This window comes from Apus apus, chromosome W (genome assembly GCF_020740795.1).
Source record: "Apus apus isolate bApuApu2 chromosome W, bApuApu2.pri.cur, whole genome shotgun sequence".
In the NCBI taxonomy this organism is placed as follows: Eukaryota; Metazoa; Chordata; class Aves; order Apodiformes; family Apodidae; genus Apus; species Apus apus.
The window spans coordinates 9896903-9921611 of NC_067311.1; the positions used below are offsets into that span (position 1 = coordinate 9896903).

Consider the following 24709-nt stretch of genomic DNA (forward strand, 5'->3'; position numbering starts at 1 on the left):
CTTGGCAAAGGTTAGGTGATGCAGAACAAGCTAAGCCACGTCACCAAAACGATCCATTGTATGGGGTCCAAGCACAAATGTTAATGGGAGTGGGTCAGTTTGCTACTGCCCAAATGCAATCGCAATTTACAGTAGAAGTTTTACAGTTGTCTCAACAACTAGCATTACAAGCCATACTTTCTGTACACGAGCCAGGAAAGCCTTATGGATTTACCCACATTAAGCAAGGACCAAATGACAGTTATGCACATTTTGTGGATAAATTGTACTCAGCAATTGATAGCCACCCTGATCTCGATGAGACCACGAAGCAACAAATGTTTAAAATGTTAGCTTTTGATAATGCCAATGAAAAAACCTAGCAGGCACTAGGTACATTGTCAAAGGGTGCAGAAGTCGCAGATATGATTGATCTATCAGAAAGGACCACACAGTTAAATAAGGCAGCATATGTGGCCACTGCTGTAAAAGGAGCCATTACCCATTTTAAAAAACAAAAACGGGGAGAGCCCAGTGTCCCACACCCAGTACCCCGGCTGAAAGGTTAGCTAAGGCAGTGTATGTGTTAAACTATCTACGTCTTACGGGGGAGAGACGAGATCCGCCTATGGTAATTCATAGCACTGCCTTAAAAACTGAAATATCTGAACAACAAAAGGTTTTGATACAGTATAAAACTTGAATACAGGGCTTTGGGAATGTCCAGACGAAGTCAAACTAACTGGTAGAGGATATATGTGCTTACTTACAGGAGAAGGCCTCTGGTGGGTTCCCGCAAGATGGGTAAAACCGTGGAAGGGGCCACACCCCAAAGACTCATCGGTAGAGGGCTCTGCATCAGAATAATATTGCAGGGAGCCTCTTATGCTCTTCACACCATTACCCCCCAGCACAAAACCAATATTAAATCATACCCATCATCACAGGCAAAACAAGGGTTGCAACACATAACATCGAATTGTATTGATACAGTAGATTTGTGGAATGCTGGGAAGTGCTTTGCTGTTAGTTTGTTTTGCTTCTGCTTGCAGTTGCAATAGCTTTGATAGGATTGAATAAATTAGCATGCTTTGTAGCAAAAAGGGCCAATGAGATTTCTGAAATATTGAGTGCCTTAGTAACTAAGTAAAAAGCAGAGTTACGAGGGTCAGAAGGGCTTGAGGTCGACGGGTCGGCGATGATGGGCAGATGGTGTTTTCCTAGACGCCAGCCACGAACAGAAAAAAGAGAGAGAGAGAAGAAGGAAGGGAGATGGAGAGGTGAAGCAGCGAGAGAGCGAAGCAGGAAGAAGGAAGTTTTCTTCTGTCATCTCCGACCTTCCCCCGAGCCTATGTAGATATATGGGATGGAATATCTCTGGCCAGTTTTGCTGTTCGTCTAACCCAGCCTCCCACGGCGGGGGGGCCACAGATCCCCCCGCAGTGTCTGAGCCGGCAGAGCAAAGGCACGACCTTGAGGGCCCAGCAATTATAAAATCATTCCAGTGTCTTATCAACCTAGCAGAACACGCAGTTGCTAGTTGAAGAAAGCTCACTGAAAAGAAAAAAAGGAATCAGCAAAAGAAAAACTGGCTTTATCCTGGCTCAAACCAGGACATATGGATAGTGTTGGCCATGCTGTTTTGCAGAATCACGCCGCTATTGATTTTATTGCTAGCACAGGGTCATAGCTGTGAAGATTTTGATGGAATGTGTTGGGTTAACTTGTCTAATCATTCAACTTCTATTCATAAGTAGTTGCAGGCTTTGCAAGAGAACATGAAGAAAATTACTTTCGTGCATTCGCCGCTCTCTCTATTCTTGGACTGGCTGCAGTCACTGGGGATAACTGGGTGGCTGTTGGAGTTAGTAAAGGGTGGAATGGTAATACTGATTGTTATTGCTGTAGTATTAATAATTGCATCATGTATCCTGCAATTAGTATCTGGAATGATCAATAAGGCCATGAGTCAGGCCTGGATTGCTCAAAAGAAAAAAGGGGGATTTGTAGAGGGCTTTTTATCGAGCAATGGACATGTGAGCAATCCAGCCTTTACTGAAAATACCTGGGCCCCCGAGCAAGGACGTTTCCATGGATACCAACTGGGAAAGTGAGCAGCGAAGTAAACAACTGGATGTGCCAAAGAAGGAAGTGAGGCGGAGAGTCATGACTGCGCATATGTTGGCTATAAGGCTAGGAACCAATCACTGTTTAGGTCGTGGCAGGCTTTAAGACAATTGACCAATGACAAGAGTAGTTTTGGACACGTGTACATAGCAAGGGGCTATATAAGGAAGGTTGGCGCATAAAATAAAAGGCATTCACCTAATCATATTGATTCCTGTGTGTCTGTCCATGATGACCTCCCGCAACTGGTGCCCGAACAGGGACCTTCAGATTCGCTGCTAAAGCTGCCAGACAGCTTGAAGAAGGCAAGACGAAGGTGGATAGATGATGGTAGAGCGGTAGATGTCGTTTATCTTCATTTCAGTAAAGCATTTGACACTGTCTCCCACAGCATCCTTGTAGATAAGCTAAGGAAGTGTGGTCTTGATGATCAGGTAGTGAGATGGATTGTGAACTGGTTGAAAGAAGTCAAGAAAGTTGTGGTCAATGGGACAGAATCTAGTTGGAGGTCTGTGACTAGTGGAGTCCCTCAGGGGTCAGTACTGGGACCGGTACTGTTCAGTATTTTCATCAGTGACCTGAATGAGGGATCAGAGTGTGCCCTCAACAAGTTTGCTGATGACACTAAACTGGGAGGAGTGGCTGACACACCAGAAGGCTGTGCTGCCATTCAGCGAGACCTGGACAGGCTGGAGAGTTGGGCAGGGAGAAACTAGAAGAAATTCAACAAGGGCAAGTGTAGAGTCTTGCATTTGGGGAAGAACAACCCCATGTACCAGTAGAGGTTGGGGGCTGACCTGTTGGAGAGCAGTGTAGGAGAAAGGGACCTGGGGGTCTTGGTGGACAGAAGGATAACCATGAGCCAGCAATGTGCCCTTGTGGCCAAGAAGGCCAATGGCATTCTGGGGTGCATTAGAAAGGGTGTGGTTAGTCGGTCAAGAGAGGTTCTCCCCCTCTATTCTGCCTTGATGAGGCCGCATCTGGAATATTGTGTCCAGTTCTGGGCCCCACAGTTCAAGAAGGACAGGGAACTGCTTGAAAGAGTCCAGCGCAGAGCCACAAAGATGATTAAGGGAGTGGAACATCTCCCTTATGAGGAAAGGCTGAGGGAGTTGGGTCTCTTTAGCTTGGAGAAGAGGAGACTGAGGGGCGACCTCATCAAAGTTTACAAATATGTAAAGGGGGAGTGTCAGGACGATGGAGCCAAGCTTTTTTCAGTGATGTCTAGTGATAGGACACGGGGCAACGTGTGCAAACTGGAGCTTAGGCGGTTCCATGTAAACATCAGAAAAAACTACTGTGAGAGTGACAGAGCACTGGAACAGGCTGCCCAGAGAGGTTGTGGAGTCTCCTTCGCTGGAGGCATTCAAAACCCACCTGGACAAGTTCCTGTGTGATGTACTCTAGGTGACTCTGCCTGGCAGGGGGGTTGGACTAGATGATCTTTCAAGGTCCCTTCCAACCCCTAAGATTCTGTGATTCTGTGATTCTGTGATTCCAATCAGTGGGAACCTCACCAGACCTCCATGAACTCTCAAATATGATGGACAGGGGCTTAGCAACTGCATCTGCCAGCTCCCTCAGGACCTATGGATGAACCCCATCGGGTCCCATAGATTTGTGCATCTTCAGGTTCTTTAGATGTCAGGGTGGTTGAAGTCCCCCATGAGGACCATGGCTTGTGAATGTGAAGCTGCTCCTACCTGTCTGTAGAGTGCCTCATCTATACTGTCCTGCTCAGGCAGCCGGTAGCAACCCCCCACTATGATGTCACCTGTGCCTGCCTTCCCTTTAATCTAAACCCATAAGCTCTCTGTTGGCTCCTTGTCCATCCCCAGGGAGAGCACCATGCACTCCAGCTGGTCTTTGACATAGAGGGCAACACTCCCGCCCCGTCTCACCTGCCTCTCCTTCCTAAAGAGTCTATAACCCTCCATTCTGACCCTCCAGTCATAGGAGCCATCCCACCAGGTCTCAGTGATGCCAGTGAGATCATAGCCCTGCAGGCTCCCACTCATCTCTAACTGCTCCTGTTTTTTCCCCATGCTGTGTGCATTTGTATAGAGGCATTTAAGCTGGGCCTCCAGTGAAGTTACCTGATGAGCTGGAGGGGCTGGGATTTCATTATGCCACACTCCAGGTGCTTCCCTGCTGACCTGAACCCCTTCCTTAGGCTCTGGGCATCTATTACTGATGCCGGCATCACACTGACATTGATTGGTGTGGGATGAATGTAGGTTCCCTCCCCCACAGCCATATCAGTTTAAAGCCCTCTTCACCAGCTTGGCTAGCTGTTGTGAGCCGGTACTGGGGGGCTATCGGCTGTCAGGTGCTTTTGCAACTTCCCCCCCTGATGTGGAGGGGTTTTTGAATAGGACCGAGTGTCACACGTGGTGCTCGCCTCTCACAGAGGAACGGCCACTGTGGGACCGCATTTTAGAGTGGTAGTTAGAATGCACACCCCCACCACACTCAGAAATTGCCTCTAAAACCAAGGTTTACTACACAAATTAATCGGTTTATTAAGGGTTAACACAAACTGAGGGATGATATTTAGGGAAAATGCAAATGTGAATGGCTACCAGGGATATATATATATATGTATGTATGTATATATGTGTGTATATATATATATACAGTAAGAAAGTGTCCTTTAGGGAGGTAATGCAAAAGGTCCTGTGCTTTTAAGGGAGAGGGTTAAGGACCAAAGGGAGGAGGGAGGAAGGAAGGAAGCTCGATGTCAGTCCTCCTTAAGAGGTCACGCTGTGTGTGTGAATATGAGAGGAATGTGTGTGTGAATATGAGGAGTGTGTGTGGTGATGTTCCCCTCCGGCTTGTCCTCGATGGCTCTGTTCCCAGCGGCAGCGGCGGTTGGTGGCCCCTTCTCGCCAGGCAGGACAGCAGGTCTTCAGCCCATGGTGCCTGAGGGGCAGCCTCTCACAGCTCGGCAGCGGATGCAGCGGTGGTTGGTTTCCCCTCAACCGGCAGAAACACGGGGGGGGGGGGCTCCGGCCCCGACCCCAGGGCTCAGGACCCCGGCACACTCAGTGCTAAGGCCCAGGCTGGACCCGGGTCAGGCAGGCGGGATCCCAGCACCAGTGTCCGCAGCAGGGGGGTGTCCCACGCAGAAAGTGTCCGAATGGGCCTCAGGGAGGAGGGAAGGGCCCACCTGCTGCACTCGCCGCCTTTGATACCCCCGTGACCCACCTGTACAGTCAGTGTCACTGTCCAGAGCCAATTAGCATCCATGAGCTCCAAGCTAGGGCGGTGACTGCCAGGGGCACAGGATGGCTTGTCGCCCATCCTTTCTGTCCTGTACCACATCCGTTGTTTTGGTTTCAGTTGTCCTTGAGAAGCAAGTCTGGTTTAGTCTGTTAGCTGGGAATAATAAGAAGAGGCCTTCGCTGGCTTAAAAGGCATTTTGTTTACTTATGTGGGGAAGAGTTTCCCACACTAGCCTACAGCCAAAGATGCTCTTTCCCTTTTCTGACAGGTGGACCCCATCAGCCCAGGTTTGTCAAAGCTGGTCCCATGATCCAGGTAGCCAAAACTCTGGCTATAGCACCAGTTGCGTAGCCAGCTGTTGATCTGCTGGATCAAATTTTTTTGCTGGATCCCCTTCCCTTTGACTGGTAGGATTGATGAAAATTCCACCTGTGCTCCACAGTTCTTAACTGCTGCTCCCAGGGCCCTGTAATCCTTTTTAATATTCTTAACACTGCTGGTGGCTGCATCTGTGGTCCCCACATGAAAACACCAAGAGTGGGTAATAGTCAGACAGATGAACGAGTCTAGGAAGCCTCTCAGTGACATCCCTGATGTGCGCGCCCAGTAGACAGCAGACCTCTCTAGAGAGCTGGTCTTGTCTGTGCCTCTGAGAAGAGAATTACTCACCACTGTCACCCGTTGCTTTTTCTTGGTTGTACTGGTTGTTATACTTGGAGCAGATCAAGCCACCTTATTCTGTTCCAGCACTAGTGGAGGGTGGATTTTCCTCGTCTATTTTTTGCAGAGGAGTGAACTGGTTCTTCAAAGGCACTTCGGGCTTTGAGGGAAGTCCCTTCCTCTTGCTTGCTCCTTTAGTTGTTCTATGTACTATCTTCCGCTCCCCCCTCCAGTGTCTCTCCTCCTATCTGCATGTGCTGCTGGGGGAGTATTTGGCCGACTGGGCACAGGCTGCGTGCCCTTGGCAGTGAGATCATGGATTGCATTATCCAGCTCTGCCTCCCTGATATTCCGCAGCCTCCTCACTTTGTCCTGCAGCTCAGCTATTTGCTGCAAGATGTCATTTACCTGCTCACAGCTTTTACAGGCAGGCTTCCCCCTCACCTCAGGCACAAGAGAATGGTCCAGGCAGCTTCCACAACCTGGGGTTTGCACAGCAGCATCACACCCCAGGAGCTCCGTTTGGGTGGACACACTGGCCGCTCTCGGGGTGGAGAGTGACGATCCCCCGGCCGGCGCTGCAGCCCTGGTCCTCCTCCTAGTCAACACCATTCTGCCTCTGGCTCCTTCCCCGCGCGAACTGCCATGCCACGCCCCTCCGACGTGCCACGCTCCTTGTCACCCGCGCTCCCCAGGGGTGCTTTTGTGGGAGTGGGGTGAGCTCCGCCCACGCCACCGCCGCAGCCCTCTGACGAGCCGCCCTGCCCCCGGCGCTGTCCGGGCTAGTTCCGGGCTCCAGAGAGCTCAGAAAAAGGCCCTTTTTCGCGATTTTCTACCCCCGACGCGGACGTGCCTGCAGCCTCAACAATCAAAAATGAATCTTTATTGACGGCAAGTCCTGAGATAACCAGAAGACTAGTGTAAAAACTTCCCTTAAAACATTTTCTATTGCAGAGACTAAAAGAAAAACAGTACTAATACAGTACTAAATGGAAACAATCAGAATTTGAGAATTGAGAAAATGAGAATAGAACTCAAATGTCAACCCATGGCGTAGTTCTTTTGTTGCTATTATCTTACATTAACACACATATTGCAGTTCTCTTAGGAACATCATCAGGTTTTCAAGCCTAATTTTTCATAAATTCTGTGCATTTTTATCTTTATAAACTAACCTTACATTCCAAATAACTAAAGCCTTGCTGTCCCTTGCCTTGGGGCTATTATAATAATCCATACCAAAAAAATCTTATAGGATTAACAGTATAGGCAAAAAGGTAGCATGACTCAATTAAAAAGGCTTTATTTTTTATGTCAGAAACATAATCCAAAAATCCAGTAAATGAAGGTTGATAGGAAGTTAGCATTAAGAATTCAGTTGCAACATATGAAGAAATCTGGGAAGTCAAATCCTCAAGCTCTCCTGATACTAAGGAGTCTGCAAACTATGAAGCAAATACATAAATAATTAAAAATAATAAGGACTGTGAAGGCTTAGAACTAAGACAACATAATCCAGATTAAACCCCCCCAACAGTGAATATTTAAATCATTTACACCTAAATAAAGTATAATTAACACAAAAGGGAAAACTTTAAAGAAAGGTTAACAAAATTTGGGTTTAGGGCACACAGAAGCCCTTTGTGGTAGATTTCAGTAGTGGCCTTTATTTTTTGTCTCCTACAGATGAATACGAAGTTCAATTCTACATGGATATGTTATCTAATAGGGCAACATAGCAGTCATGATATAGCAAAATGTCATACTCTGGAAGCAAAAACATAGTCCACTGCAGAGTTTGCATTAATATGCAGGGAGTACACATAAAAAGGTCATTGGTCATGTGTTACTCAAAGGCTACTTCACAGTCACAAACTGCTAGTGAGTATTAATATATTATTTTCTATTTTGTCATATGACTTGAATAATGGGAAAGCTTTGGGATTTTATATTTTTACTCCTTGTGCTTGCATTTTTTAAATGACATGGTCACTAAAACTCATGCACGCTGCAAAAAAAACCCATGCAGTAGTTAAGGTAAACCATCCAAGCAATTTTTATTCATTAATATTCATAAATACACACAGCAGCTTCATTAGAGATTTTTCATTTTTTACTCTTCAGTTTGAATGTGGAGTATCAGGAGAGTTTTTTGCATGTCAAGCTACAGGACGCAGAGCTTTTTTCTCTGCACTGCAACCTATATTACCTGCTAAAAGTAAAAACTGGTTAAGTGGAAATGATTATTGTATATATCTTTTCTCTTTTCCTGTGAATGTACACAATGTAACAAGAGTGACAGACCTGAAATTACAATCACCAAAACAAATCCAAGATAGTTATTGTCCACTTTCATTGGCAAATACAGCACAGAGGACATTGTCTGCTAAGTGGGATGCCATCAAAGAGGAGGCTCATTTCTTGTATTACTCTCTTTTAAATTCAGGTTTTCTAAAGCAACATCTAGAGGCATAATATCTACACAGCCCATAGCACCAAAATCAGCAATCTCTCCCTGTTCATCCTCATCTGAGGAGGAACTTTCTTCCTGCATCAAAGTGGACAGTAGAAGCTCTTGAACAAACAAGCTGCGGTCTGCCCGTTCACTTTCTTTTGACTGACGCTCTGCTTCTGACATCTTAGGATCATTCAACCTGCATAGCGTCACAGAAAGAGAGAAGACAGGCTTAGTAGTATAATCAAGAAAATGGGCTTTGATTAATTGCCTAAACAGCTAGACTGATGCATGCTGAATAACATCTGAAAGCCATTCCTTTGAGAAACAAACTAGGTACTGCTGCACTTCTTCTGACATGTACAGATCTGGCAACATCTGGCACTCCTGATACAAGAACACAGACATTTAACAAACTTGTTCCTAGATGCTTCAAAAAACTCCATAGAAGTGGATTCTAAGGCTGAAGGAAAAAAAAATAGCTATTTCTGAAGTTTCTTTTCCTTCAAAGAGGGCTTGTCTTAAGGGGTGTTAAAATTCTCTAGTGCTCATTTAGTCCCCAGGACAGCTTCTAAATGCAAGCATGACACAAAATACATCACTACACACATAAAGCCCAGAGATTCCCAAGCACAGTAAATCATTCACTTCACTTACCATTGCATGCACTATCATCTAATAGAAGCAAGGAAATGGCTTGCTCCAATTCTATCCTAGCTCACAAGATCAGTGACTGACATTTGCAGATACTTTCATTAAAGTCATTAAGAGTTTTGGATTGAGATATTATCACAAAAATCACACAAAAATCAGCATGACAGCAATAATTTGTCCCAACCCAGGTTTCTAGAAACAGAGACTACTTAAATGCTTGTGCTCTTTCTCAACATCTAATTGAAAAACACCCCCCTCCCCTTGAATCCAGAAAATCAATATTCTAAACCTCCTAAAAGAGTTGGAAGGAGAGTGGGCAACTCTTCTATAGCAGAATAGACTAGATGATCATTGTAGGTCCCTTCCAACTAAACTATTCTATTCTATAGAACTCTAGGATCTAACTATACTTTCTGAAATAGATACATATTCTGCTTATTAATAGCACACTCCTTATTTGCTTTTTTAAATCCAAAATATTTATATATAAACCTCTATTAAACCTTCAGCCTCCATTAAAGATTCATTTCCTATTAAACTAAACTACCTTTTAAGTTCTCTCCCCTCACATTATCAGCATAAAAATTTGAAACATAATATTGTAAAGGCTCTTGTTTTATCAGAAGTAGTAGGGCAAACAAGCAGTTTGCCAAAGTAATATCCCCTCTGTTTCTCTTCAAAATGAGAAACAGCAAGTAATATTTCTCCATTGCCTAGGAACAAACACAGCAGGATTGAAAATGAGATGTTTCAAATGCAACAAAAAGCATAGTATCTCAACTCCAAACTTCATTAGGGATCTGGCAGTAGTTTCACCGAACTCTATGTCCATAACATAACTAAGGAAAACAGAAATGACAGAAGAGTTAAACTCACAGAACAAGTTACCTCATAAGAAGAAACTGGGAATTCTGTATAGTTGACTGATTGCTTTCTGTGTTAGATGTATTGGTTGCTGCTATAGATTGTGTAAGAGTGGTGGGGATGCTGCTTGTGTTAGTGCGTCTAGTTGCATTCCGTGCAGTCTCCAGTTGTTGTCTCGCTGCTTGTGCATGCTGTCGCTCCAACTGCAGTTGCATCTGCAGCTGCTGTAACTGAGAAGCAGAAGGGCCAGAAGAATTGAGCTGCCCTGCAGAACGTCTCACGCCTGATAACTGTGATAAAAGCTCTGCCAGAAAAGAGAGAAGTTTCTACAGTGAAATTTGTTTAAATACCTATCACACAACAGCATAAATATGTCCATAAATATGAAAGTCAAAGCTCAAAACTTTTAAAACCAATAAGAGTCAACTTATGGGGAATACCATATAAGCAATATCCTGTGCAACAATTCTCTAAAAATTTATCTACAAGTCAAAATAGTTACTGACTAAGAAGCCACTTCAATTCTGATTTAAGTTGGTGACTTTATATCCCCCATGCACCTTCAATGCATATTCCAAGGGGAAGTTTTGCTGGGGAAAAGACAAACAGCATAATTTCAGACAGTTTTAGAAAATATTCACTAGGTTTTTCAAATGTTGTATTATACGTAAAACATTTTGCCACAATAGGGCTTTTTGTGAGACTTTCAACCTCTGCTGGAAAAAGAGAAATTCTAATGACAAGAAAATGAAATAAATAAGTCTAGCCTGGATTCCTTTCCTCCAAATTTCAAGATTGTGTCAAATTCTGTCCATGCTAACCATTTCCCAAAATAAGCCTTAATAATAAGTTATTGCTCAGTGATTTACTACAGATTATATTCCACAGAAAGTTGCAAGTACTACTTTGTTGTGTTTGATGCAAGGAGGGCAGAAGTAATAGCTTGTTTTGTTCCCCTATTCATCCAACCTTCATTAAAGTGGCAAGTTGTTATTACAGGTCATAAAATGTTCCTTCCATCTTTCTTAAAAGATATAATCCTTTGAAAATAGGATTTTCTTAGGGGAATAAAGGACAGTGCAATAGCTCTTTGCATCAGGAACACTTGGAATGCAAACAGTAAATGCTCAAGTCACTTTTAATCAGCACAGCTAATCATATCAAGATTAACTACCAATAATATTTATTTCACTAATTACTGATAACCACCACAAGAAGAAAAATAAATAAATCATATTTACAGGTCTGTTACAAGCAGAAGTTCTAACTTCTGGTAGTATGTACTAATTATTACCTCAATACAAAGGAAGACTTATAACACTGCCAGGTAAGACAAATGTATTTATCCTTACTGTTTGTAAGATCACTTTGAGTACAGTTTAACAGAACTGGAGCTGCAGCTTCCTCTTTCAAAAGCAGCACACTCTTAAGTTGGTTCACTGCCTCTCAAGAAATCATAGCCTAATAATAAGAAGCTCCAGTTTAAACATTCATGTCCTTCCAGGATCTGAAGCAAAGGCAGATAGTAGCAGGAACTTAGATAAGTGCAGGAAGTTCTTAAGTTTCCCTGACACCACCTTTCCCTATACAAGTGTAAGACTGATGTCTTAAGACTTTACATTAGGACAAATTATAGCTCTTTTAAAAATCATCTTCTTGGTCAATTTTTATTTTTACCTCTATACAGAATGCAGAAAGTTGAAAAAATACTTAGATTATATTTGTAAATCCTAAGAACATGCTTGTGTAATTGTTAGAAGTTTAAAATGAGACATCTTCCCCTTGAAAATTCTCTTAAACCTGACCAAAATATGGCACAGAAATCAAATAATGGTTTGAGTTGGAAGAGACCTTTAAAGAGATCATCTAGTCCAACTCCCCTGCCATGATCAGGAACATCTTTTACTAGATCAGGTTGCTTGAAGCCCCATCCAGCCTGGCCTTGAATGTCCTCAATTTCTCTGGGCAACCTGTCCCAGTGTCTCACCACCCTCATTGTAAAAAAATGTCTTCCTTATGTCCAATCTATTCCTACCCTCTTTCACTTTGTAACCATTGTCCCTAGTCTTGTCACTACAAACCCTGATAAAAAAGTTTCACTCTGTCTTTCTTATAAGCCCCCTTTAAGTATTGAAATGCTGCAATAAAGTCTCCCCAGAGACTTTCTTCTCCAGGCTGAACAACCCCAACTCTCTCAGCTTGTCTTCATAGGAGTTGTTCCAGCCCCCTGATCATTTTTGTGGTCATCCTCTGAACCCTCTCTAACAGGTTAATGTCTTTCTTGCACTGGTGACTCCCAAGTCAGACACACACTGGACACAGGACCTTGCACTTGGCCTTGTTGAACATCATGAGGTTCCCATGGGTCCACTCCTCAAGCCTGTTAAGGTCCCTCTGTGTGTCATCCCTTCCCTCTAACGAATCAGCTGCACCACTCAGCTTGGTATTGTCTGCAAACTTGCCGAGGATGCACTCAATCCTACTGTGTACATCACTGATGGAGATATTAAATAGTACTGGTCTCAGTAAGGACACCTGAGGGACACCACCTGTTACTGGTTTCCACTTAGACAGTGAGCCATTGACTGCACCTCTTTGGACACAGTCATCCAGCCAGTTCTTTATCAATCTAATGGTATTTCCATCAAACCTATATCTTTCCAAATTAGAGGCAAGAATGTTGTGGGGGACCATATCAAAGGCCTTGCAGAAGTCCAGGTAGATGACATCCGTATCTCTTCCCTTGTCCACAGATGCAGTCACTCCATTGTAGAAAACCACCAGATTAGTCGGGCACAATCTGCCCTTGCTGAAGCCATGTTGGCCATCTTGAATCACTTCTCTGCCTTCCATATGCCTTGACCTAGCTTCCAGGAGGATCTGTTCAGTGATCTTACTGGGCACAGAGGCGAGGCTGACTGGTTGGGACCTCCTTATTACCCTTTTTAAAAATAGGCATGATGTTTTCCTTTTTCCAGTTCCTGAGGACTTTGCCTGATTGCCATGACTTTTCAAATATGGAGAGAGGCTCGGCAATTATATCAGCAATTTCCTCAGGACCCTGAGGTGCATCTCATGGACCAGTGTACATCTAGGTTCCTCAGGTGGTCTCAAACCTCTTCTTCTACTATGATGGGAGGGACTTCTTTCCCCCAGTCCTTTCCCTGAGGTTCAGGGGCTTGAGAGATGTGGGAAGAGACATTTTCATTGAAAACTGAAGCAAAAAATTGTTGAGTACCTCCACCTTCTCCATATGGGTTGTCGCTAGTTCGCATGTCTGATTTATTTGGGATAGGTACATTTTCTTTAAATCTTTCTTTTCTGGCAAATGCACCTGTAGAATCTATTATCATCCTTGCCAAATTCAGCTCCAACTGCACGTTAGCTTTCCTGGTCCCATTTCTACACATCCAGGCAGCATCCCTATATTCTTCCCAGGATACATGCCCCTGGTTCCACTGCCTATGGATTTCCCTCTGTTGTGGTTTAGGCCCATCCAGCAACAAAGAACCACACGGTCACTTGCTCACCCCTTCCCCCACTGTGGGATGGGGAGGAGAAAATCCAAATAAAAGCCTGTGGGTTGAGACAAGGACAGGGAGGGTTCACTCACCAATTATGGTCACAAGCAAAACAGACTCAAATTGGGGAAAAAATCAATTTAATTTATCACTAATCAGATGCAAACAAGACGAAGACAAAACAAAAACCAGAGCTTAAATACGTCTCCCCACCCCTCCCTTCTTCCCAGGTCCAAATTACTTTGCTCCCAATTTCTCTACCTCCTCCCTGCCAGTGGCACAGGGGGACAAGGAATGGGATTTACAGCCAGTTTGTCACATGTTGTTTACTGCTGCTCCTTCCTCTTCAGGGAGAAGGACTCCTTACAGTCTTCCCCTACTCAAACGTGGGGTCCCTCCCATGGGAGAGAGTTCTTCACAAACCTGTCCAACATGAGTCCCTCCCACAAAGTGCAGTCCATCAGGAACAGACTGCTTCAGCGTGAGCTTCCCACAGAGTCATGGCCTGCTTCAGGCACAGTCACCTCCCCTGGCATGGGGTCCTCCACAACTGCAGGTCCACATCTGCTCCCACCATGGTCCTTCATGGGCTGCTGTGCTGTGCTCCTCCATGGGCTGCAAGGAGGCAGTCTGTTGTCTAACCATGAGCTGCAGGGGAACCTCTGCTCGGGCACCTCCTCGCCCTCCTTCCTCACTGACCTTGGTATCTCTGCTCTAGCATTGCTCTCACCTCCCCTTCTCCTCTGCTCTGCAGGTCTTATATCAGTTTGTTTCTCCTTTTGAATATGTTAATCACAGAGGCACATCCACTGTCACTGATGGGCTTGGTCTTCGCCAGAGGTGGAGCTGGATTTTGGAGCCATGGGAGCTTTCAGCAGCTCCTCACAGGAGCCACCCCTGTGGCCCCTCCCCCGCTACCAAAACTGTGCCACACCAAACCAACACGCCCTCTTACACTTTAATTCTACCAGGTGGTCCTTACTTTGCCATGCTGGGCTATCGACCCTGTCACTTTTTAGAGGAAGATGCCCTAATACTTTGAGGCTTTTCATAAGTGTTTCCCCGTTGGTTCCTAACACATCAGCAGCCCCTGGCTCTCGTCTGGTGCTTAGAACTCTTCCCCTGCTAAGTATAGTTTAAAGCCCTCCCTATAAGTCTGGCCAGCTTGTTGGTGAAGACCCTCTTGCCCCACTTGGTCAGGTGAATCCCATGAGCTACCAACTGATTCAGCTTCTCAAAGGTAGATCCATGAAGCTAAAACCTTGAGTATGGCACCAGCCATGCAGCCAGGCATTCACTTGTTCAGTTTGGCTCCTCCTTCCTGAACCCCTTACTTTGTCTGAGAAAACGGAGAACACTGCAGGTGCTCCAGATCCTTTTATCATTGCTCTGAGTTACATATAGCCTCTTTTGATGGTTCTAAGTTGCCCTTATCGCAGTATCATTGGACCCTACGTGGAATAGAAGGAGCAGATGATAATACGTAGGGTTTGCCAAGTTCGGCAGCCTCTCGGTGACACTGCAAATGTGAGCTCCTGGTAGGCAGCAAACTTCTCTAGGGAAATTGTCTGGAGGGCAAATGGGTGCTTTGGTGCCTCACAGTAAGCAGTCTCCATTTACTAATACTTTACGTGCTTTTCTGGTAGCACTGGTTCTAATGCAGGTGGATGGTTGGATCAAGTTTTTGCATGGTCGGCTTTTCCTGGATTTTGTCCGTTACTCATATGCTCTTTGTTCTCCAACCCCAGAGTGTCATCTTTGTTATGCAGGGGCACTTTACGGGAAGGTTCTTCCTTCTGCCCTGAGCAGGGGCAAGGGTACAGTCTCCTTCATCTTGTGAGTTACTTGTGTCAATCAGCTTAAAATTGAATTGAGGCCTTGCACAACCTTAAGTCAGGGCTGTTGCTCAGCGCTATATAAAATGCTTATTAAAATACAGGCATTTAATAATTTAAAAAGAGTCAAAAGACCTCCTAAAAATCAGGAAACCTGTCATCCAAACTGTAATGTGAAAGTAAACTGAGCACATTTTAAATGTCTATCGATAATATTCCAATTGAACTAATTTCATCTTAATGAACTTAAGTACAGCACTTGGTTTGTGCTAAAAAAAATTAAGATTCATCTCTATACACACGTCAAATTAAAGCTAGATGCATTGAAGCAGGCAATGGTGGTTAGAAACAATTACATTTAAAAATACATACAAACATATTATATGAGGAGAGGCTAAGAGGCCTGGGACTCTTCAGCCTGGATAAGAGAAGGCTCAAGGGGGAGGAATCTTATCAATGTATATAAATACCTGATGGGAGGGAATGAAGGAAAGGGAGCCAGACATTTCTCTGTACTGCCCACTGACAGGACAAGAGGTAATAGGCAAAACCAAATGAAATCGATCTGAACACAAGAGAACACTTTTTAGTGTGAGGGAGGTCAAACACTGTAAGAGGTTGCCCAGAGAGGTTGTAGAGTTCATCCATGGAGATACTCAAAACCTGACTGGACATGGCCCTGGGCAACCCGTGCTACATGGCCCTGCTTGAGACAGGTTGGATTAGATAATCTTGAAAGGTCCCTTTCAACCTCAACCATTCTTTGATACCACCTGTGGACAGGTCAGTCATGGGAATGAGTCCAGAAGTCTCTAAATTTAAGAGCACAAGCTAAAGGGGCAGTATTTTTAATTTTAAAAGTTCCAGGTTCAATCCCTGCAAACAATCCAATTAAAGATACTTTTCATCAGTAAACACGCATCAATTACGACATTTTACAAAACTTTTTTTTTTTCAAAACACAGAAAAACAAGATAACTATTATCATATTGGATTTTGTTTCAAAATCTATTCAAGGACTCTGACCTAAAATCAGTAGTTATGGCTCTTACCAGCTATAGGATCCATGGTTTCTCTATTGCTTGGAGAGTATGAACTCTGAGAAGTTGAGAGCCCACCAGTGGAACTGCTAGTAAAGTGCATGTTGGATCTACGTGCACGGGGGCCTCCCAAACCCCGGCCTGGGTGAAACATTCTACGTACGTGCCGAACACCGCTAGACTCATCGTAATCAAACAGTTAAGAAAAGTCTTTTGCTATCAAGTGTTAAACAGCAAGAACATTTACTGGGTGGAATAAACAGGCAACACACTATTCTTCATTCATAAAACAATGATTCAACTTTATAAATGTAATGCAATCATAGCTACGGCGCCATTCAGACCTATTCATCTTTCCCAGGCTTTTTTATCATGTGTAAAAAAAAGCCAGGATGGATTTCCTGCCTTCTGGATCAAGGTTTTCTACTAGGTAATTTAAACTGATGATGCATATTCAGCAGAAAACATTACTCAACAGACATAAAGATTTTAAATTCAAAATTGGGAAAGAAGGGTATTTAAATACTGAAAATAATCTACAAAGTTTTATTGCCATTCTTACCTAGAACACACAGTAATTATTGCATTTTATACTTTTATCCAAGGAATTTCACCTACTCCAGTTTTCAAGGAATTGAAGGTCAATGGAGGATTCAGCACTTCTGTCATACCCCTTTACTTCATCTTCCCTCTCTTTCTCCATACAAATTCCATTTGCTTCAATTATGAAAACAAGCCCTTTCACTTTACTTTTCACATTTTTTAGATGTCTATAAAAGCTATGACTTGAAAGATAAGCTTTTTCATACATACTAAAAGACTATCAGCAAATTATTTAAAGATGATCTTTCCCAGAACAGTGTTAACATATGGCCCAAGACAGTCTAATTAAAGCTTCCTTTTATCTTAAGAAGCACTAGTGCAATTAGCTAAGCTAGGAAATAATGTACTTGGGCATATCTTATTTTTCCAATTTTTAAATTAGCAGCTTTAGTTCACTATCTCAAATTTTCTTATTTTCAAAAATAGCATGCTTATTACTTGTATAAAATCTATTATTTGTATCAGACTGGGTGCCCAATATACTTATCACACAACATACAATTATGGTGTAGAATTAATTTCCTCATTATATCACTGAGTTGATAAATTTAAGACTGAAAAATTATTAGACTTCTTTTGGCAAGTAAGAATATCCAGTTAATTCTTTCAGGAAGAATTGACTTTCAAATCTACTATGCTATAGTATTTCACTTGCAGGGTTTAGGAGGGGAGAAAAAATCTCCCATGGGACAGAATATAGATGTCTAGTACAGATTGGTTTATTCGTCCTTTGAATCTGTTGATACTGGATATTGGTAGTGACAAAACATTGTCACTAATATTTTACTGATTGACTACTGCTCTCATGCAGCTTGGGAAGCTTTCCATAGCTACATTTGACAGAAAAATGCCCCCATTCTGGGATTTGTTTAAAGTAAACCTGGGAAATAAGATAAATAGAACATCCTTAAAGTAAATCCTTTGAAAAAGTCCAGTCTTGGTCTCATTTAGAAAAGGATCTTAGAAGCTTGGTAACTGCACCTTTCAAAGAGTTTTCAAGATAAACAACATTACTTAAATATTAGTTAAGAGTATATTGATGCCTCACCCTACTATGCTGAGGTTAGAAAAGAATATGGAACTCTTAACTCATTGTAAACATATAGTGAAAACAACCAAGCTAGAACCATTTAGATTGTCCAGACTAAAGGAATGTTTTAAACAGTAAAACAGTTGAAAATGGTTTAAGAAAGAACCTGGAATTTAAAGAGCTGTCCAGTCTCCAAGAATAAAGGTGACAGCTTGAGGTGGCTGCACAGGATTCTTCACAAGAAATATGTGCAGCCATTTAAAACAGCATAAAAAACTCTGCTACAGAGAAGACAATATATTTTCCTAAACTGCTAGCAACCGAACAGGGAGAAATCTCTCCCCCTTTTTCTTCCTGTTAGACTTAACTGTCAGAAGACGTGAAATAGCACCCAACATTAAACTAATCCAGAAAAAAATTCCCTATCAAATTTTGTGGACTTGGCAACACTGATTGCTAAAGCAACACTGTACAGAAACTTCCACATGCATTTTCTATAATTATTTAAAATGTGGTTCAATTTATAAAGCTCCCCCCATCAGATTTGTGATGACCGACACTGTGGCCTTACTCAGTAACTGAAGAGATTATTCTGATTTCTCTAGCTCTTCTGTAGTTAGTAATAAACACACCTTTCCCAATTAAAAGTTATCTGATGTCACTGATATGGGAGGGGAAGGAAAAGCTACAGAAGCATTAATTCTAGTGGAACACCTCATCCACTTCAATAGGAAGTAATTGGGACTGACAATTTACATACAAACAAATGTAAATATAGATCACAACCAAAGTGAAACCATTTCCTCTAATGTTGATAGCAGTAGATATAATGAACTTGAGTTGTTAGGCCTTTTTTTTGTTCTTTAAAGAAGCCCTGAAAAAAAAAGGCACTATCAAATTACACTAGGAGTGTATTTTTTTTAAATGAGTGTCCTGGTTTGAGCCAGGATGAAGCCAATTTTCCTTTTACTGATTTTTTTTTCCTTCAGTAAGCTTTCTTTTAACTAGTCACAGAGCCTTCCAGCTAAGGCTGATAAGAGAGGAGTGTTTTTGTAACTGCTGGGTCTTCAAGGTCAGACCTTTACTCTGCCAGCTCAGACACTACGGGGAGATCTGTGAACCCTCCCATAGGAGGCTGAGTTAGACAGACAGCAAAATTGGCCAGAGATATTCCATTCCATATATCTACGTAAGCTCAGAGGAAGGTCAGAGATCACGGAAGACAACTTCCTTCCTGCTTCTTCTTCCCTTCTCTTCCATCCATGGCTGGTGTCCAGGGAGAACTCCGTCCATCCATCACCGTCGACCCCTAGGCTGTGCATCTCCTGACCCTCATCACTCTGTGCTTTCTCCAGCAGCTCCGGGATTTTTCGGGACTGTGCCCCGCTCAGGAGAGTGCTGTGGGAGTTGCTGGGGGTGGGGGGAGGCGAGAGGCTTTTACCCATATCTGAACATATCTGCATATAATTGTATATATTTTCTTGTATCATTAGTGTTTAATTAAAGCTGTGTAGTTTAGTTTTCAATCTAGCCAAGTCTCTCTCTTTTTCTCTCTCCTCCCCTACCTGGGTGGGAGGGGGAGGGGACCAAGAGCATTGTTGTCGAACCTGAGTCAAACGGTGACAATGAGATAAATAATTTATAGAGATCACTTAATGAGAGTTTTTCATGATGGCCTGTACTTCCAGGAAGTAAGAGTACCTTCTGAAAATATGTAGTAGGTGTTTGTACAGCAAAAAACAAGCCACATTACTATTCCAAAGACCAAGTAACACAAAAGAAAATGGTACTTAAAGTGCAAAGAAACTGACAGTTTGAGCTCTTCAGTCATTGAGAGCAGTTATATCACTGCAATCTGCAGGTAACTGAAAGACAGCTCTAATCCCTAGGAAGTCTCCTGATAGCTCTTCTAATTATATCTTTTAAAAAAAAGTCAAATAATAGGCTGAAACTACTTATTGACATATAGTGATAAAACTGATCAAACAGTTAAAATCACTCAACTTAAGAGTTCAAAGCATTCTCTAACACATTTGCTTTTGGTGAAATTTACTGCTTTCAGTCTCATAATTATCTATAACACACTATTGCATGTGGATTGTTGCTTTCCCATCCTCAAAATGGCATTAGAACTAATTACCAAGAAGGTTAAAAACTGCAGCGCACAAAGAAGCAGCTGGGTGTCAAGAACATCTTTAAAAGGTTTTGCTATCAGGAATAAAACAAAAATACACACCCACGTTGTCAATTCACAGTCTGATAGTTATAAGTATATACACATATAAAAATTTCAGACATATAGATCCCCTATAACTAAACATAAATTCTAAATAATAAACAAAAGTGATGTAGCCACTTGAATACAGAATTCAAAACAAGTAGTTACAGCTATGATAAAAAACAGTCTATCCCTTTTCCCTCAACTTAAGAAAGGATATTAAATCTCTAGGAGCTCTGTGTTCCAGTGTAAGATGAGCTGCAAAATCATCTGTGACATGATTAGGATCCCCTCCAGGTAATGCGGCACATATTGGACAAATCTGAAACAACAAAGTGAGAAAAAAACCAAACACAACCAACTTTACACAAATCACAAAACACATAATTCAGAGTTGAACACTTGACGTATTCTTATACTTTAAATATCACATTCTAATCCTATATCTTAACAGCTATAGGTTTAAAACAGTAAATGTGTTCAAATGCAGCTGTTAATGTTAGTATCTTTTTAAGACTCACTTTTCCTTCTAATTATGCTTTTACTAATACCTTTCAAATGCTTTCACCTTACTAATACTAATACCTTACTAATGCTTTCAAACTTGTCTTTATATGTCAATTTCAGCACAGACAGTAGGTTTGTTTACACAGGATTACTGCTTGTATGTACCTGCATATGACATTATCAAGTTCATCTCTTTGAATCCCCAAGCAAATTCTCATTCATCTCACCAGAGAAGTGTGGGAAGAATGAAACCAGATGTGAATAGTCATTAAACTATCACCAATGAGACCACCCACTGAGGTAACATGCAAGTAGAGATTTGGCAGAGAAGAGAAACTACTTATTCCTATGAAGTGTTTTGAGAGATGGCATTATAGTTTTGTTTTTTCCTTAAGCCTAAACACACATTTAAAAAAAGTATAGGGACACTTACTGCCACAGCAACCTTCATTTATTATTTTTATTTTTCCTCCTAATGATTTTACATCCACCTGAGAAGTGTGCCCTAAAAAGTCCTTTGCAACAGTTTTGCAGGCCAGCCTTAAAGTTTGACAGATCACAGGTTAATAAGCCAAAAAGAAGAAACTTCCACACTGTATGTTAGATCTTAATTACTCTTCCAGGGAAATCAACCTGGACTTTGCAACTGATAAGACTGTAAACTAGGGGAGAGATCCCGGACATCAGATTGGGAGGGGTGAGGGAATGAATAGATCCATACAAACCGATGAAGACACATGCAGGGGGAAGGGAAAGCAGGGAGAAACAAAGGGGAGGGTAGACAGAAAGGGGTATAAAGTGGGCCAGTCACATGTAAAACAGAGCCAGTCAGTATGTATGTCTGCCTGAGCCGATCACTGCAATCTGTCCTGTCTTCTTATATCTTCTTATTAAATTTTAACAATCTCTGCATAATCTCACTCTCTACCCCATGTGTATATATGCTGTAAGGACTAAGTGCCACCTACTGGTGAGACCTTTGTATGTGTGAATGAAATTAGGTGCCAGCTAATGGGAGTCACACTGCAGCTGTATGTGTGCCTGTGGTGCCAGCTACTGCAACAAGTGAGGGTCTTAGTATCACTAGTTGGAGGGGCTCTCTAGACCTAGGGTGAGTACTACAAACTTTGTTCCTGGAGTACTAACTACTAGGCAGGGCTGTCATGGGTGGATTTGCCCGAGGCAATGCTACAGGCTTGGAGAAGAGCCGCTAGAAAGCTGCCTGGCGGAAAAGGAGCTGGGGATGTTGGTCGACACCCAGCTGAATATGAGCCAGCAGTTTGCCCAGGTGGCCAAGAAGGCCAACAGCATCCTGGCCTGCATCAGGAATAGTGTGGCCAGCAGGAGAAGGGAGGTGATCGTGCCCCTGTACTTGGCACTGGTGAGGCCACACCACGAGTACTGTGTTCAGTTCTGGGCTCCTTACTACAAGAAGGACATTGAGGTGCTGGAGTGAGTTCAGAGAAGGGAAACTAAGCTGGTGAAGGGGCTGGAGAAAAAGTCCTATGAGGAGAGGCTGAAGGAATTGGTATTATTTAGTTTGGAGAAGACAAGGCTGAGGCGAGACCTATTAGCTCTCTACAACTACCTGAAAGGAGATTATAGCAAGGTAGGTGTTGGCCTCTTCTCTCAAGTAAATAACAACAAGACTAGAGGAAATGTCCTGAAGTTACGCATGGGGAGGTTTAGACTGGATATTAGGAAGAATTTCTTTACTGAAAGAGTAGTCAGACACCGGAATGGGCTGTCCAGGGAGGTGGTGGAGTCACCAACCCTGGAGGTATTTAAAAACCGTGTAGATGTGGCACTTCAAGACATGATCTAGTGGGTTGTGGGTTTTGTGGTGTTTTATTGTTTTGTTTTCAGGTTTTTTTGGGGGGTGGGGCAGGGGTTGATGGTTGGACACGGTGATCTTGGACGCCTTTTCCAACCATGATGATTCTGTGATTCTGTGATATGGTGTGTCCAGGTTTGAGCCAGGATTAAGCCAATTTCCTTTTAGTGATTATTTTTTCCTTCAGTAAGCTCTCTTTTAACTAAGCAGCAAGTTTTACAACTAGTGGACTGATAACGCTGGAATGTTTATGTTGCTGCCGGGACTTCAAGGTCATTTCACTCTACTTGTTGAATCTCCAGCATCAGATGCTACTGAAGCAGAAGAGTCGTACATGCATCCCTCCTGTAGGGAAGAGTGGACTAAACAGACAGAAAAATTGAGCAAAGTATTCCATTCCATATATCTACGTAAGCTCAGTGTAAGGTCAGGGATCACAGAAGACAACTTCCTTCCTGCTTCTTCTTTCCTTCTCTTCTGTCCATGGCCGGCATCTGGGGAGGACTCCATCTGTCCATCACCATTGATCCCCAGGCTCGTGCATTCCTGACCCTCATAACTCTCCCCTCAGCTCCTGTCTGCTCTGCCACTATCTCCGGCAGCGGTCTGGGACATTTCAGAGCTGCTCACAGCTCAGGAGAGTTCCCTGGGAGTTGCTGGGGGTGGGGGGAGGCAACAGGGTTTTGCACATTCCTGAACATACTTGTATACAATTGTACATATTTCCTTTCATCATTAGTATTTAATTAAATCTGTCTAGTTTAGTTTTCAATCCAGAAAGTCTCCTCAATTCTCTCTCTCCTTCCCTACTTGGGTGGGAGGGGAAGGGGATCGAGAGCATTGTTGTCGCTGGTGTAATTGCCGATCCTGAGTCAAACCGTGACATGGTGCCAGCTACTCCAGTCAGACCAGGGTGCAGGCACCGCTGGCTTGTGGTGTCAGCTACTGGACTAAATGCGATCTTAACATCAGCTACTGGAGTGAGTCATGGTCTTTGACACAAGCCACTGGGGCAAACGGGGAGACCAGCATGAGTGAGGGTCCCAGCACTAGTGGCTGGAGCAGGACTATCAGTCACAGCCCATGTGGTGCCTTGTACCAGCTGCTGGGGGAAAGGGGGGAGGGAGAAAGTGTCTGCATCTTCCCCAAACCCAATGTATATGTATATTGGCTAGTAAACTTCAAGCTGGACTAACTTGGTGTTGATGAATGGCTTGAGCAGCAAGGCCATGGGTCCTTGCTATCTCCTTGAGAGACCTTGAGAGTTTAACACAAATAGCAGCTGTACAAGCGATCTCTTTTTTAGCTTAACACAAGTATAAACAATCTCTGTTAGCTTAAACTAACTCAAGGACAAGGTAGAGAAGTAGAATGATAGAAAACAAGGAAGAACCCTGGAACTCAGTGTGTATGTTACCATATAAAAGGTGGAGCATGTAAGTAGTTACTATCCAATGAAATCACTACAAGTAGTTACTATCCAATGAATTCACTACAAGTAGTTTTGGAAAAGGGTATAAAAGTAACACTGTGTATTCAATAAATTGAAGCTTGCTTTATCAATCACATTGATTCTGGACTGCTTGCTTCCCTCGCCGCCGGCAACTTGGGACTCGAGGACTCAAGGGAGGAGCCTCAAGTCTAGGCAGGAGTATGAAGCAGGCATGGGACTGTGCTGGTATACCATGGGAGTTTTCCATATGTGGAGTGCCTGTGGGATGAGTGTGTAAGTGCATGTGTGTCTGACAGTGAGCATCAAGCTGGACAACCTGGCAAGCAGGAAACCTGTGAAGCAGGCAAGAGTGCCTAGGATCCAGACAGGGGTACTGGACAAACAAAGGGAGTTATGCCAGTATTCAAGGGATCGCAGTGGATGTGTGTGTGCTTGTGAATCTAAAGAATATCGTGTGTACCTTCACTGGTGACTTTCTAGCTCTACCAGCTGAGGAGGAAGAAGGGGAGAAAGCATTTGACACTGTCCTGCATTACATCCTTGTCTCTAAATTGGTGTCCTGGTTTGAGCCAGGATAGAACAAATTTTCTTTCTAGTGATTTTACTTTTCAGTTAACTCTCTTCCAAGTAGCTGCACTTGCTGAAATTAACAGCATGTTTCTCAGTGTCTGCTTCTAGGACTGATAATGTTAAATGTTTATAGT

The 24709-nt window shown here is 43.1% G+C and overlaps 2 protein-coding genes across 8 annotated transcripts in view; both read right to left on the reverse strand.

Annotated features, from left to right (window-relative positions):
* The window catches only part of LOC127395168 (uncharacterized), a 1033854-nt gene that overhangs the window by 590828 nt on the left and 418317 nt on the right, over nt 1-24709 (reverse strand). The gene's annotated exons all lie outside the window — the stretch shown is intronic.
* Nucleotides 8024-24709, reverse strand: part of LOC127395190 (E3 ubiquitin-protein ligase KCMF1-like) — a 92724-nt gene continuing 76038 nt past the window's right edge. For all 3 annotated transcript variants that reach the window (XM_051641758.1, XM_051641755.1, XM_051641759.1), the window contains 4 exons: nt 20432-20533; nt 16373-16547; nt 9989-10268; nt 8024-8645 (listed from right to left, as the gene is read on the reverse strand). In XM_051641758.1, coding sequence (XP_051497718.1) covers nt 8393-8645; nt 9989-10268; nt 16373-16547; nt 20432-20533 — 810 coding nt within the window. In that variant the 3' untranslated portion in view covers nt 8024-8392. The remainder of the gene's footprint in view (nt 8646-9988; nt 10269-16372; nt 16548-20431; nt 20534-24709) is intronic.